At 35.4% G+C, this 14,743-nt stretch overlaps 1 protein-coding gene across 1 annotated transcript; it reads left to right on the top strand.

Annotated features, from left to right (window-relative positions):
- Nucleotides 1–273: 273 nt before the first annotated feature.
- LOC103949944 (stemmadenine O-acetyltransferase-like) lies at nt 274–1,878 on the top strand. The gene has a single exon (XM_048585332.1). It carries the CDS (start codon nt 362–364, stop codon nt 1,727–1,729), a length of 1,368 nt encoding a protein of 455 aa, XP_048441289.1. The 5' UTR covers nt 274–361; the 3' UTR covers nt 1,730–1,878.
- The last annotated feature ends 12,865 nt before the right edge of the window (nt 1,879–14,743 follow it).

The raw sequence follows: 14,743 nt of genomic DNA, 5'->3' as shown, positions 1-14,743 counted from the left end.
ATGCAAGAGTCTCAACAGTCAACACTGTACCTCATAAACTCCGTCAGCAAAAGTAAAAACGCAGACTATAATCTCAAACACAGAAGTTGTCCTCACGCAGTGGTTTAACATTCCACGATCAAAATTAAGATATATAGTGACTTTGAAAACTGATGAATTACCATCGTCGTCCTTCCGAGAGAGAAAGAGAGTCCATTGGTGTAAAGGGTTTCGTGTTTGACTTTTAAAGGGTTTCCCACCCTTTAAATTCTCTATATAAACTCTGTTGGCAATTGTCCGTCAGATCCCTCATCTATTTTGTCACCTAACACTCCACTATATAGTTTCACACTTATTTGCTAGCTTGCAGCACCAATTCACCATGACTATATTGGAAGTGGAGGTCGTCTCATCAAAGACCATCAAACCCTCATCTCCAACCCCTGACCACCTCCGCCGCCACAACCTCTCCTTCCTCGACCAACTCCAACCCCCAATATTCATGCCCATGGTACTCTTCTTCCCTAAAGACCCTCACACCACCGACGACCCCACGGAACGCTGCACGAAGATCAAAACCGCCTTGTCCAAAACCCTGACTAAGTTCTACCCGCTAGCCGGGCGCATCAGAGGCATCCAGTATGTTGATTGCAACGACGAGGGTGCCTACTATGTGGAAGCCAAAGCCAACTCCAATATCACCGATATCATCCAAAACCCTTGCCCTAGCGACTTCAACATGTTCATACCGTGTGCACTCGACGCTGCTAGCGAACTCCCCATATGCCTACAAGTCACGTTCTTTGCATGCGGAGGCATGAGCATCGGCATGGGCATGTCGCACAAGGTCGGAGACGCCCTGTCAATTTTCATCTTCCTCAACAGTCTCGCCGCCACCACTCGTGGGGAGCCCGACTACGGACACGCCCCCGAGTTCATTTCCGACAAGTACTTCCCCCAACAGGACTTGTCCGGGTCCTACCAACATAGCAGCGGGATGATCAAGCACAACATTTCAACTAAGCGCTTTGTGTTCGACGCTTCCGCGGTTTCCGCTCTCCGAGCCCGATCTACAGACGTCGAGAACGAACACGCGAGGCGGCCAACACGTGTGGAGGCTTTATCCGCCTTCGTATGGAGACGATACATCGCGGCCTGCACTAGCCAACAACAAAACGACCACGCTGACGATGTCCCAGCAATGTATACCGTGTCTCATGCGGTGAACCTACGCACAAGAATGGACCCACCGCTTCCGGAGTATACATTCGGGAATGTGACCCGAACAGCAATCTCAGTCCCACCCATACTGATGGAACCAAAAGATGGATCGCTGTCCGACCCGTCTCTGTATTCCGTAGTGGGACACGTCAGACAGGCTCTTAAGCAAGTCGACAGGGAATACGTAAAGAAACTTCAAGAGGGGGAGGGGTACGTGAGTTTCTTGAAAGAGCGGAGCTCACAGGTGAAACGTGGAGAGGTGGTGTCGTTTAGCTTCACCAGCTTGTGTAGGTTTCCGATTTACGATGCTGATTTTGGGTGGGGGAAGCCTGCTTATGCGGGTTCCGCGCGTTTTACTTTTAAGAATCTAGTGAGTTTCTTTGACACGACAAGTGGCGACGGTGTGGAGGCTTGGATTAACTTGAAGGAGGAAGACATGGAAAAATTTGAAGCTGATGAGGAGGTTCTCAAATATGTTTCACCCAACCCGAGTTCGAAGAATTCAGGGGTGAAAACCCTAATTTACTAGCATAAAATGATGTTTGCATGCATTTAATTTTTTACTTTACAGTAATTTCTCGGAGTTCTATTTGGTTAATTTGTGTGTAATATTAAGTTGCAACATGTAAAAAGTTTTATTTATATTTTTTTGAAATCAAGCGGTGTGACAAGTTTGTTGTTCATGATGATTAATTTTGTCGAATAAATATATTTTTTTAGCACAAATACGGGAGGACAAAAAACCAAACTCTGCAAAAGAAATTATGTCAACAAAGTTATGAAAATAATAGCAACGGAATCCTTCAAAAAAAAAAAAAAAGAGTAACGTTAGGAAGACAAAAATTTTAAGCTAAATGATGTGTTACTAATAGGAATGAGCATATTTACCAACGCTTAAGTAATAAACTAATTATCAACTTACATATCCTCTAGTTTCTAAAATTTTGTCTACAAAATTAGTCTCTTTAACATTACCCAAATAAAAAACGAGTAATGCTAGGAAGACAAAATTTGCAAACTAAATGATGTGTCACCAATATAAATGAACTTGTTTATTAATGCTTAAGTAATAATTCAATCATCAATCTCCATATCATTTAGTTTACTAAATTTTTTCTACAATTTTAATCTCCCTAGCAAGTGAGAAGTCTAACCATGCAGAATTCAATAGGATAGCAGCGCTTAAGAAGATAGTTTTACATAAATTAGAAGACACTATTTCTATAGTTTTACATAAATTAGAAGACACTATTTCTATCATTACCGTTGTCTTGTTATAGGATTATTGATAAGATCTTTCGATACTATAAGAAGATAATATTGTTTTCTTTCCCAAGTTGGAATAGATAACTGGGCGGATGCTAAATGGCTTGACTCAATGCCATGTATATTCACTAGGATCCTTATTTAAAAAAATTAATAAATAAATGGGACTGGTTGTAGAGCCAATTTTCTATAGAATTTCAATGACCCAAAAGGTACAATAAAAAAATGAATTGAAAAGGATAGCACTTGCTTAAGGGTGTACATATATTCTAAAAAAAATTAATGAAAAAAGCTTGAAAACTTTGAATTTTAATGATAAGGACAAAATAAAGAGTAAAGTAAATAGTACCAGGATTGACTTTTTAGTGTAAAAATGTGGTTTTTCGTTAAAATGAACAGTACCGTGGACTTTTCTTTAAAACTCTCTATATTCTATCCCTTACGAATAAATTTTATCACCAAATAAATTTTATAAATGAAACCATTTAATTTCTATTTGAAGACCAGCTCTAAAACAAATTATTCGAATAAAAAATCATTTAAGTAAGATAAAGAAATTGAAAATTTTCAAAAATAAAATTTATATAGCGAATATATATTATAAGTAAGGGATGTGATATATGTATGTGCAATTCTTACCTGACGGCGATGCAAGTATTATCTAATTATCAAAAAGAAAGAAAGAAATAATACTCACAACTCGTTGGTGCCAAATAAATTAAAATTTTGCACTATTCTGGAGGACTTAGTAAAGAGAAATTTCCACAAGAAGTAGTGATTTTAGTTGGTGAGAAATTGCTTCTTTTTTTTTTAACTTTAATTAAAGAAAATTCTTTTAACAATATTAAAATGACCACTAACTTATTTCAAAATACGAAATTATTTATTGAACTAAAATACAAAAAATAAAACTAAACTAAAAAAAAAACTAAATTTTCTATTAAAAATTAATCTCATAAGGGTAACGTCATCCACACATCTATTATTACTTCTCACACATCATTTTTAATTTTCGATCATCGGATCGAATGAATTAAAAAAAATCAATGACAAAAAATTAATAAGAGTATGTGAGAGGTAAAAATAGATGTGTAAATAACACTATCACAAAAGATAATTACCTAATTAACTACATTAATTTGTAGATCCTCAACCTAGGGTTTAAACCCTATATACATGGGGACATAGATCGTTAGTTTATATAATACTACTCTTATTCATTTTTTCCTTAAAAAATGGGAATCAATGTTACATGTGCTTCACTCCTATAATGGCTCATTGCTAATTTGTAATCAGTTTGAGAGAAGAATTGGAATAAGATGAAATCAGAATCAGATTTATGTTTGAGTTATTTACTAAAATTGTATGGAATCAAAGTATGAAAGATCTTGATCTATATAAACTGTTTACTAATTCACATGAATCGAAATGAAAACTAATGTGATTACTAAAATGCCCCTGTTTTAACTAATCTATTTATATGCTAATTATTTTTAACAAAACTTGTCACATCCCGGCCCGAGGCGGATCACTTCCCCGGCCTGCTCCACCACCGTAGCACGATATTGTCCGTTTTGGGCTTACCATTCCCTCACGGTTTTGTTTTTGGGAACTCACGAGCAACTTCCCAGTGGGTCACCCATCATGGGATTGCTCTCGTGCGCTACTCGCTTAACTTCGGAGTTCCAACAGAACCCGAAGCCAGTGAGCTCCCAAAAGGCCTCGTGCTAGGTAGATATGGGAATATACATTTAAGGATCAGTCCCTTGGGCGATGTGGGATGTCACAATCCACCCCCCTTAGGGGCCCGACGTCCTCGTCGGCACACACGCGACCAGGGTTAGGCTCTGATACCAAATTGTCACATCCCGGCCCGGGGCGGATCACTTCCCCGGCCCGCTCCACCACCGTAGCACGATATTGTCCGCTTTGGGTTACCATTCCTTCACGGTTTTGTTTTTGGGAACTCACGAGCAACTTCCCAGTGGGTCACCCATCATGGGATTGCTCTCGTGCGCTACTCGCTTAACTTCGGAGTTCCAACGGAACCCGAAGCCAGTGAGCTCCCAAAAGGCCTCGTGCTAGGTAGATATGGGAATATACATTTAAGGATCAGTCCCCTGGGCGATGTGGGATGTCACAAAACTTTTATTCTTTCAATTTTTTATTTTTTAGTGGAGAGAATTTTTTAGGAAAAATAACACATAAGTACACTTTTAATACTAAATCAACACTTTTTAAATATTTCAAGAAGAGACAAAAGTTAATACATGTGAAGATTCCCTTTTTTTCCTCTGGAGTTGAAGTTACTGAAATTACTTTTATAGTGGTAAAGTTTTTTCACAGTTCTATCTCATTCATCTTTTATTCTCCTTCTCTTTTATAAATATTGGCCTAATTTTTCTTTCTCTCTCCTCTCTCTATTCATCTTGATAGCCTACTTTTACATTTTAGCATCAAAAATATTTTCAACAAATTTATGTGATTACTAAACTGTTTACTAATTCACATAATTCGAAATGAAAACTATGTGATTACTAAAATGCCCATGTTTTAACTAATCTATTTATATGCTAATTATTTTTAACAAAACTTTTATTCTTTCAGTTTTTTATTTTTTAGTGGAGAGAATTTTTTGGGAAAAATAACACATAAGTACACTTTTAATACTAAATCAACACCTTTTAAATATTTCAAGGACAGATAAAAATTAATACATGTAGAAGATGAAAGTATTCCCCTTTTTTCTCTGGAGTTGAAGTTACAGAAATTACCTTTATAGTGGTAAAGCCTTTTCACATTTCTATCTCATTCATCTTTTATTCCCCTTCCCTTCCATAAATATTGGCCCGATTTTTCCTTCGCTCTCCTTCTCTCTTTACTCATCTGATAGCCTACTTTTTCGTTTTAGCACCAAAAAATATTTTCAACAAATTTATATTAGAATACCAAGAAAACAAAAAACTTCGTTAGTAAAGAAGAAGAATGCACAAGAAGAGTTATTGAAGCAAGTTGATCAGTGGGTTATTAATGTTGAGAAACAGCAAGGAAGGAAGAAACTGTCAAGCCCCGAACCCAGATCAGCAATAAAAACTCGAACCTGAATCCCAAATGTGAGTTAAAAACTAAATAATTAAAAGAAAATTGAAACCGGTTGGAAAATAAATTTCTTCTTATAAAATAACTCATGATTCTTAAACAAATCAATAACTCTTTACAAACTATAATAAATAAATGAATAGACATTCTATTCTCACTTCTAATCCGATCTCATCCTACCTACCCCCTTGAAATTCTAGTTTGTAAACCTGCATACCAATAAAGGGATGAGCTTCAACAACTTAGTAGGGACATAACTTTACCACAGTAAATTGACAATATTAAATATTGTCATGAAATCATATAGTCAAATATCAAATCATTATTGATAACAATGCATGTATGCAATCCAACCTCTTCAGCTACACCCGTTAATTTATATAATAAAACAAGCGGACCTGCACGTCTCATACCATGCATTTTACCACTGTAGTGGTGGTTCAAATGTTCTATTATAGAAACTAGCCCTCATACGATATCACAAGTTCATAAACCTTTTTGCTAGTCATCTTATCTAATTCATTGATCTCCAGCCCAAATCACAAACATCGACAATTTATTCCGTCGATATCTTATTCTAATGTGCATACCGAGCTCGCTTGGAATGGGTTTCACAATGAATACATTCAACAACACAAACGTTCATTTCCAACTACCCTCATTTCCCGAATTCCAATCTCAACATTGAAGTTCCAACCACATCTCACAGCATGAGTGATGCACAAATAATGTCATTTCATCTTTCACGTGTACCACAGTATATTCTCAACTAATAACATTCCAACAATAATTCCATAACCAATAACAAGTAAACACTTAACTGAAGTAGTTAGCCAATTAATATCCAACCACATTCATCAACAAAAAAAATCAAAAATGTTATAACACTTAACGAAATTTAATAAAATCAATTTCTGTAAAGATCTGTCTTTTTTCTCCTACCTGGATTCCAAAGTTAAAACAAAGGTCCATGTCGCTACTGAAATAGTTAAGCTCCATGTACTTAAGGTAGTTCATTGATCACTCCTAAATCATCATGTAGTTCTTCCACTCTCTTTTCTTTTCTAGTCTCTTTATATGTATAAGTTTATATAATCTCTACATGAACTCTTATTGCATGCACCGCATACTCCTCATATTTTCCATGTCATTCTATATCCATCCCCGCCTACGTTGCATGCATTGCATGCTACGGTTCTCTGTAAAACAATAGAAACTGCTCCTATTTATACTAAAAAGAGGCGGCTAGCACAAGACTCTAATTAGTTGGTTTTGGTAGCAATTGATAAGCTTAGACTCATCTGATGACTATCTATCTGCATGTACAAGAGGTGTCGACCTACTAAACTCAATTGCCACCTCCTGCTAAATTAAGCATAGTCAGCAAATGAGCTGTCTAAATGCATGGAAGTGTAACCACCAATTCACAGCTAGCTTGTCATAGACATCAATATTCTAGTTAGCCACGTCCACTTATGTAGTATCTAATATTCACTGAAGTGTTTACCCAGCATTCATACTTCACTCTAACAATTTACACTACTAACTACACCAAGTATAACTCATAAGGATAAAATATTAAAATAAAATAACAGCTAACTAAAAATATCATATGAACGTATAAATTAATGATACAAGCAAATAAAAATACATGTATATAAAAGAAACACTAATATAATTTTTTTTTAAGTAATAACTAATATATTTAAAAACACGAGTTCTGTTGAACAATTTTATTAACTAGATTCTCTTTTTGCCCCGACTTCCTTCTTACATAGCCTTTTCGTTTTCCTTTTTCTTAAAAAAAGTAATCAAATTCAAACAAAGAAATGTGGAAACACCCCAGACAGCAGGAAATAACAACTCTAAGGACCTACAGATTTTTTTTTTTTTTAGAATTTTAAAATTCTACAAAAATAGTCGAAGACGAGTTGAACTGATTCTAAAAAAATGATCGATGACGGATTGAGCTAATTCTACAAAAATAGTAGAATATTGGTTAAATTGATATTGCAAAAACTGATTCTGCAAAAATGGTCGAAGGCAGCTTGAACTGAGTTTACAAAAATGGTCAAAGATGGTTGAACTGAGTTTACAAAAATGGTCGTAAGTCTCTGCCACTTTCCTCTTCCAAATCCTCTTCTTCCTTTTCTTCTTCCTTGTCTGCTTGTTAAAGGCGCCGCCGCTTCTCTCAACCTCTCAACCTCTGAAATCTTCATCGTCCCCTACCTCACACTCACTCTGTTGTAAAGTCAGTCCTCATAAATCTCTCTCTCTGTTGTTTCTCTGCTAATTGGGATTTTGTATTTTGTTTTGATTTTTTTTTTTATTTTTGCAATTTATTTGCATTGTTTTTTGTTAAAAGTTCAGATTTTTTTTTTTCATTTGTTTGAATTAAAATTGTACCATTTCTTACCATAAATTTGCTTAAGCATCTCAAATGGTCATTAGTATAATTAATTAAATTTATTAGAAATTATGATGTTCTTTGTTGCAGAGCATATATTCATTTGTATGTCGTTAAATTTGCCAGAGGAAAAAGAAAGAAACAATTTTTCGTTAAATGGGATAAGGCGGGGGTCGGGCAGAAACCATGAATTGGTTATGGGCGGAAGAGACTGCTACCATGGAAAGCCTCGCTGAAAACATCGTCAATATAATTCTTGAAGACAATATATCAAACGAAAGTTCCAATACTGTTTTCTATGGTGATTGAGGAAAATTGAAGGGTTTGAATGGAAGAAAATGTGTAAGGTTCCAACGTTCTAATGTTCCAATATCCTAAATTTTTGCAAGTCTTTTGAACATTTGATATTTTATAACATTTTAATGTTTTTTTTTATTATGCTCTTATTTTGGGTATTTAAATTTATACTTAAAAAAATATGTTTTTATGTTTTTGATGTGATAATATGGTGTGTGTGTGTAATATGTTTTTATGTTTTTGATGTGATAATATGGTGTGTGTGTGTGTGTGTGTGTGTCTATATATATACTTATTTAGTATTATGTTTTTCGTTTGATTATTTAGTGGTTTAAAATATATTTTTCTTAACGGGTAACGAATCAGATCATATTACTTGTTAATATTATCGGGTTGATTTCAGATCAGGTTATTTTACCTGTTTATTTCAACGGGTGTTACACAACACGACCAGTTAAGATATCAAATATGACACGAAAACTATACAAACACGAAAAACACGACATGAATACCAAATCTACCAAATACTACCAATTATTTGGTAGTCCAATTCAAGAGAAATCAAGAATCAGGTTCCCCATTTTGGATGGGTCCCAAATATGTTTTCATTCCCTGAATCACTAGGAATGAGTGCAATTCTCATTCCCCTTAGTTTATTCCCTTATGCAAACACGCTATAAGAATAAGGTTAGAAAGCCCTAATGTTTAAATTAAATTTTATAAACTAAATGATGTGGTTGTTAATGACTAAATTATTATTTAAGTATTAATTAACGTATTTATTTCCTATTGAGAATACATAATTTGATTTGTAAATTAGTTTAAAAATTTGATGTATATACCATTATCTCTCGTAAAAATATCCAAATAACTTTAAAAGACACCAAAAGAGGACATCATGACGATATGAGTACTTGAAGTTATTAGGAATATGATGAAAAATGCGATGATTCGGTTGTTGACACTTTTCACAATCCTAAATTTGTTAGTTAATTTATATGTATTGATTAGATTTGTGAGATTGTTGTATTGAGATAAAACTGAAGTTTGTAGATTAGACTGCTCAATATTGAGAAATAGAAATAACAAACAGTTTGTTCTCTCTCTCTCTCTCTCTCTCTCCGTATCTTTACTTCATCTTCTTGAGCTCTATATCTAAAAAAAGAAACATTTTTTTTATGAATTGTACATTCATTTGAATAACTAAATGATATGTGATTTCGAAAGATTTTTTTGTATTGATGATATTCGAATAAAAATTGAAAGATTTTTTTATATTAATGATCTTCAAGTAAAAATCAAGAAATTAAACCGTTTTAATTATAAAATATAACTGATGGGGATAATTTATTTGTAAAAAAATGAGATATGCGAATTCTCCAAAAGAGGTGCAGGTCTCAACCATATGTGATGAAATGAAAATACATTATCTTTCGTCGAACAGTAGTATTAATTAGTTTTGCCTTGTCACTAAGATTTGCCACCTATTGCTGTTTTTTAGATTAAATAGAAAAAATTTAAGAGCTGTTTTTTTTGTGTCGATAAGATAATATCGAATCAATTGCATCCTACAAACGACTTTTCCCTTCCTCATTATACACATAAAAATTGTCAAAATACAAAAGCGATGTGTTGTCTTGTCAAAAAAAGCACATGAAAATTGTCAAAATAATAAAGCAATTTGCTGTCTTGTCAGCAGAGAAAAAAGGAGCTGAAAATGCTAACAAATACATATATACAGAGATACTAGGTATACAACGTGTGAAGGCACTACTGTATGAGTCTCAGTCTCAGATAGTTGGACGATTGCAAAGGGTTGGGGCACTGATATATGGGTCCAGCCCACGGTTTCTTGCTACGTTCCTTGTTTTACGCTCCGGCTCAGCGACAAGATACGAAAAGATATGCAGAAAAGTGAAAAATGACCCAACTTTTTCTTGGTTGACAAGAAGGAAAAAACAATCAGCAGCGTTCAAATGGCGACGAGCTCAGTAGTAAGTTCTGACCGACCATGCACTTCCTTCCAAATATAGTCTTATTTTTCTAAGTCTGAGAAATTATAATTATTTACCGTTTGCTCTTAATTCAACAACGAATGAAAAAATACAACAACAAAAGTTGAATGATTCTTTACAAATTAATTAAGATTGAGTGGTGAGCGACCACAATTTTCTTGAATCATGGTTTAGAAGAACGAAATTAACTACATAAACTTCTTTTAAATTACATCACACTCGAAGATGTAAGCATTTCCTTTTGATATTTTACAGATCGATCGGTAATATTAATATTATTGTTGACTATTAATTATTTACTTTTTTATCAACAGTTATTTGGACAGCTTAATCTTGCACCAATAGTGCTCTATACTAAATGGAAATGTGAACTACCACATACGATTCAAAAGTCGTTGATATGGAGTTGAAGATGGTATATATTATAAATTATATATATATATATATATAAACTTAAATTCTTGAGGCAAGGTTACTTATTTTTGTGGTGTTGTTTCCAATAGTAGTCAAGATGATGAGAGAATTTTCAATATGTCCAGGTGGTGAAATTGTTGTGTTAACAAAAATTAATAACATAAGAAATAAATTTTCCCACCAATTACATAATAACACGTGGTATACCACTTGTGTTACAGTCATAAGGAAAAATTTCTCCAAGATAACACCTAGCTAAAGAAATTGGATGGAGAGCTACATTTAATTATTGTGGGTATGTAAAAAATGTGAGGGAATTTTAATTTGGTAATTAAAAATAACTTTTTAAATATAATTACTGATGACATAATCTTCTCAAGGTTTTGATTTAAAGGATCACATCAGGGTTCATTGTTTTCGGCACAATGGATGCTTTTACAGGACCAAAAAGGGTCTAAGTTTCAAACCTTATGAAATTGAACCAAGAATTAGATATTATTTATAAAATTAGACCAATAAGTAGACACTACTTATGAAGCTAGACCAATAAGTAGATACTATTTATGAAACGAAACCAAAGAATTAGACACTATTTCTAAAACTAAACCAATATTTGGAAACTATTTATAAAACTGGACTATACACTATTTATGAAATTGAACCAATAATTAGACATTATTTATGAAATTGGACCAAGAGCTAGGTACTATTTACCAAAGTGGACCAATAACTAGACATTATTTATGAAATCGGACCAAGAAAGAGACACTATTTACGAAAATGTACTAATTAATATACATTATTTATAAAATTGAACCTAATAACTAGACACTATTTATGAAAGCATGACAAAAAACTAGATACTATTTATGAAACTATACCAATAAATAGTATAATACTGTTCAATTTCATAAATAGTGTTCAGTTTCATAAATAGGGTGTGTGATGGACCCACGAGTATCACGCATCAGGTCTTTTTTTTTAATTTTTATATTAAAATTATTCATTTTCATTAAATAAAGTTATAGTATGATTTTTTGTTAAAATAAACTTAATCCAATTTTATTTTTTTTCATAAAAGCTCCCTTTAATTAATCCTTTCATTATTAATTTCAACACGAGAGACTTGAATAAATGGAAAAACATCATCGTATTTGCGAAGTGATGTGCATGATCATATATGACATTAGTAGTTGGTAATAAAACCGTTAACAATTATTATTTTTGTTTATATTGAAGGGTGCTTAATGGAGACTTACAGGAGATCCGAGTTTGTCGTGCTGCTCCTAGTATTCATCATTTGTTTTTCGCAGATGATAGCTTTCTATTTGCCCGTGCTAATATTAGCGAGTGTCTGACCATTAAACGGGTGTTGCGGCAGTATGAGTTGGCGTCAGGATAAGCTGTAAATTTTGAAAAGACTTGTGTTTCGTTCAGCCCTAATCTCAATTGTTATGATAAGTAGCTATTAGCTGATTGCCTTAGGATGAGACGAGTGGATTTTCATGATAAATATCTGGGGTTGCCAGTATTAGTCCGGAAGTTGAAGAAGGAAATGTTTGCTTATGTGAAAGATAAGGTGTGGAAGAAGTTGCAGTGCTAGAAGGGTGGGTTGTTAAGTAGTGCAGGCTGGGAGCTACTGGTCAAGACAGTGGCTCAGGCTCTACCTATGTATTCTATGCAATGTTTCCTGCTCCCTAAGACGTTTTGTGAGGAATTGAATATGATGATTGCTAAGTTTTGGTGGAGTGGTGATCTGGGCAAGAGGAAAATTCATTGGCTTAACTAGAGGGTTTTATGTAAGCCAAAACATGAGGGAGGTCTTGGTTTTAGAGACATTTATGCGTTTAATTTGGCTTGATTGGCGAAGCAAGTATGGCGTTTCTTGCATGATCCTGAGGTGCTTGTTTATCGTGTTTTCAAGGCCTGTTATTTTCCAACTTCTGATTTTCTTGAAGCTCAGGTGACGTCTAATAGTTCCTATGTTTGAAGAAGTATTGCAGCATCGAGACCGGTGCTTAATAAAGGAGTTAGATGGCAGGTGGGTGATGGGAAAACAGTTCGTGTATGGAAGGATAATTGAGTTTTGAGGGAGTACTGCTTCCGAATCTTGACTCCACCTCCGGTACAATGGGATGAGGAAACCACGGTAGAGGGGTTGTTTTGGATGGAATCAAAGCAGTGGAATGTGGGATTGTTGAATGAATTGTTTTCTCAGGAAGAAGTGGATTTAATTCGAGGGATTCCGCTTAGTTTACGAAATATTGCTGATCGTCGGGTTTGGCATTTTGAAAAACCCGGTAAGTTTACTGTCCGAAGTGCATACCATGTTGCCAAGGGAATGAATATTGCTAATGGGGAAGAGGCAGCGAGTTCCTCGTCGCCCTCAAATAGCTTGGGTGAGTCATTATGGAGGAAGTTGTGGAGTGCTTATGTTCCAGGGAAAGTGAAGGTATGCGTGTGGCGAGCATGTTTGGATTCATTGCCCACTAGGTTGGATCTTTCTAAAAAGAAGGTACCAATTACAGTGGATTGTGTAGTGTGTGGGGGACAGGTGGAATTAGCGGAGCATGTATTGCGGGATTGTCATGTAGCTAGATGGGTGTGGTTTCGAGGCCTTGGTATAAAGGTAGAATCAAGGCACATGGAGCCTTTCATGAATTGGTTAGCGCACGTACAAGTGCAGGTTTCGGCTCCGGGATTTGAGCTTTGTTTATTGTTGATTTGGTCTTTATGGAAACATTGCAATGAGGTTATGTGGAATGGCAATATCCTTTTTCCATTTAAGATAATTTTGCAATGAGAGGGGTGGTTGAAGGAGTACCACAAATAGCATAAGCCAAAAGCGAAGACAGCCAAACATGTGCCTCATAAGTGGGGTAAACCTCTGGAGGGTTGGGTAAAGTGTAATTTTGATGGTGCTTGTAATCAAAGAGAGCACCGAGGAGGGTTTGGGGTGGTCATCCGTGCTTGTTGGGGGAATTTTCTTACTGCCTCCGTTGGTCCTATTTTGAGATCTTCTAATGTTTTGCATGCCGAGTTCATTGCAGCTCGGCAAGCGGTTCTGTTAGCCAAGACTATATATGCGGCGGATGTGAGGATTCAATTTGAAGGAGATGCATCGTTGGTGTTAGCAGCAATGAAAGGTCAGGGGGATGATAGCTCTATTTTCGGTCCCATAATTAATGATTTATGGTGCTTTCTTCAGGAATGGTCGAATTTAGTGGTCAGCTATGTCCAGCGTGAAGGGATTTCGGTGGCTCATCGGCTTGCTCGGTTAGGGATTGCGAATGCTCAAGAGGTAATTGTTGGAAATGTGCCCTAAAACCAATCATATGATGATACTTTATGGACATTTCACATGTTAAACTAATCTAGTTTAATATTAAGGGCAAACATTATTGTTTGAGCCGTCTCATATAAATGTTATATGCTTAAACGATAAGTCCAAGGAATATGTGATTGGGAGAATGCGATCTAAAGAAGTTAGATTCATGAGACCATTCTTTCGTAGACACATCCTAAACGTTCCTGATCATAGGATTGCCAATTGAGCATTGACAATCCGTTAAGATCAATACGTGCTATGTCTTCTCTCAGGGAGAGTGACTAGTCTCGAGTCATTGGTGTGAATGACACCAAGACAAGCATGTAGGTGCTCAATAGAGAATGAGTTCACTGAACACGATCAACGAGGAGTTCTCATATTCATGTCACATGAGAACTCATGGTTGGGATAATGCAAAGTAGTCCTTTGACCTGAGGCATCACAGCTGTCTTGTGGTTAGGTACTTGATCTTTGATTATGTCAAAGTCACTCTATCAGGGTGTCCACGGCATCGTCGGGGTTAAGCCACTTAACCATGGAGGCAAGTGAATACGCAACAAGGGATCTCTAACCTTCAAACTGTTTGAGGGAGAATACTCTATGATATGATTTAGAATCTCTGGCCAGAGTATGAATGAGATGTTGGAATGCGTTCCAGATCACATTCAAGGTAATCATATAAGTACAAGATTCACATTGAATAGTAGACATGAATAA

Source organism: the organism of the source record quoted next, unplaced genomic scaffold (assembly GCF_019419815.1).
Source record: "Pyrus x bretschneideri cultivar Hongxiangsu unplaced genomic scaffold, Pyrus_bretschneideri_v1 Contig22, whole genome shotgun sequence".
Taxonomy (NCBI): domain Eukaryota; kingdom Viridiplantae; phylum Streptophyta; class Magnoliopsida; order Rosales; family Rosaceae; genus Pyrus; species Pyrus x bretschneideri.
Note: the sequence above shows the minus strand (reverse complement) of the source record. Positions and strands in the feature narration are given on the sequence as shown.

Bases quoted from the DNA above. Each gene is read 5' to 3' on its own strand.
- LOC103949944 (XM_048585332.1), top strand. From the start codon at position 362: ATGACTATATTGGAAGTGGAGGTCGTCTCATCAAAGACCATCAAACCC.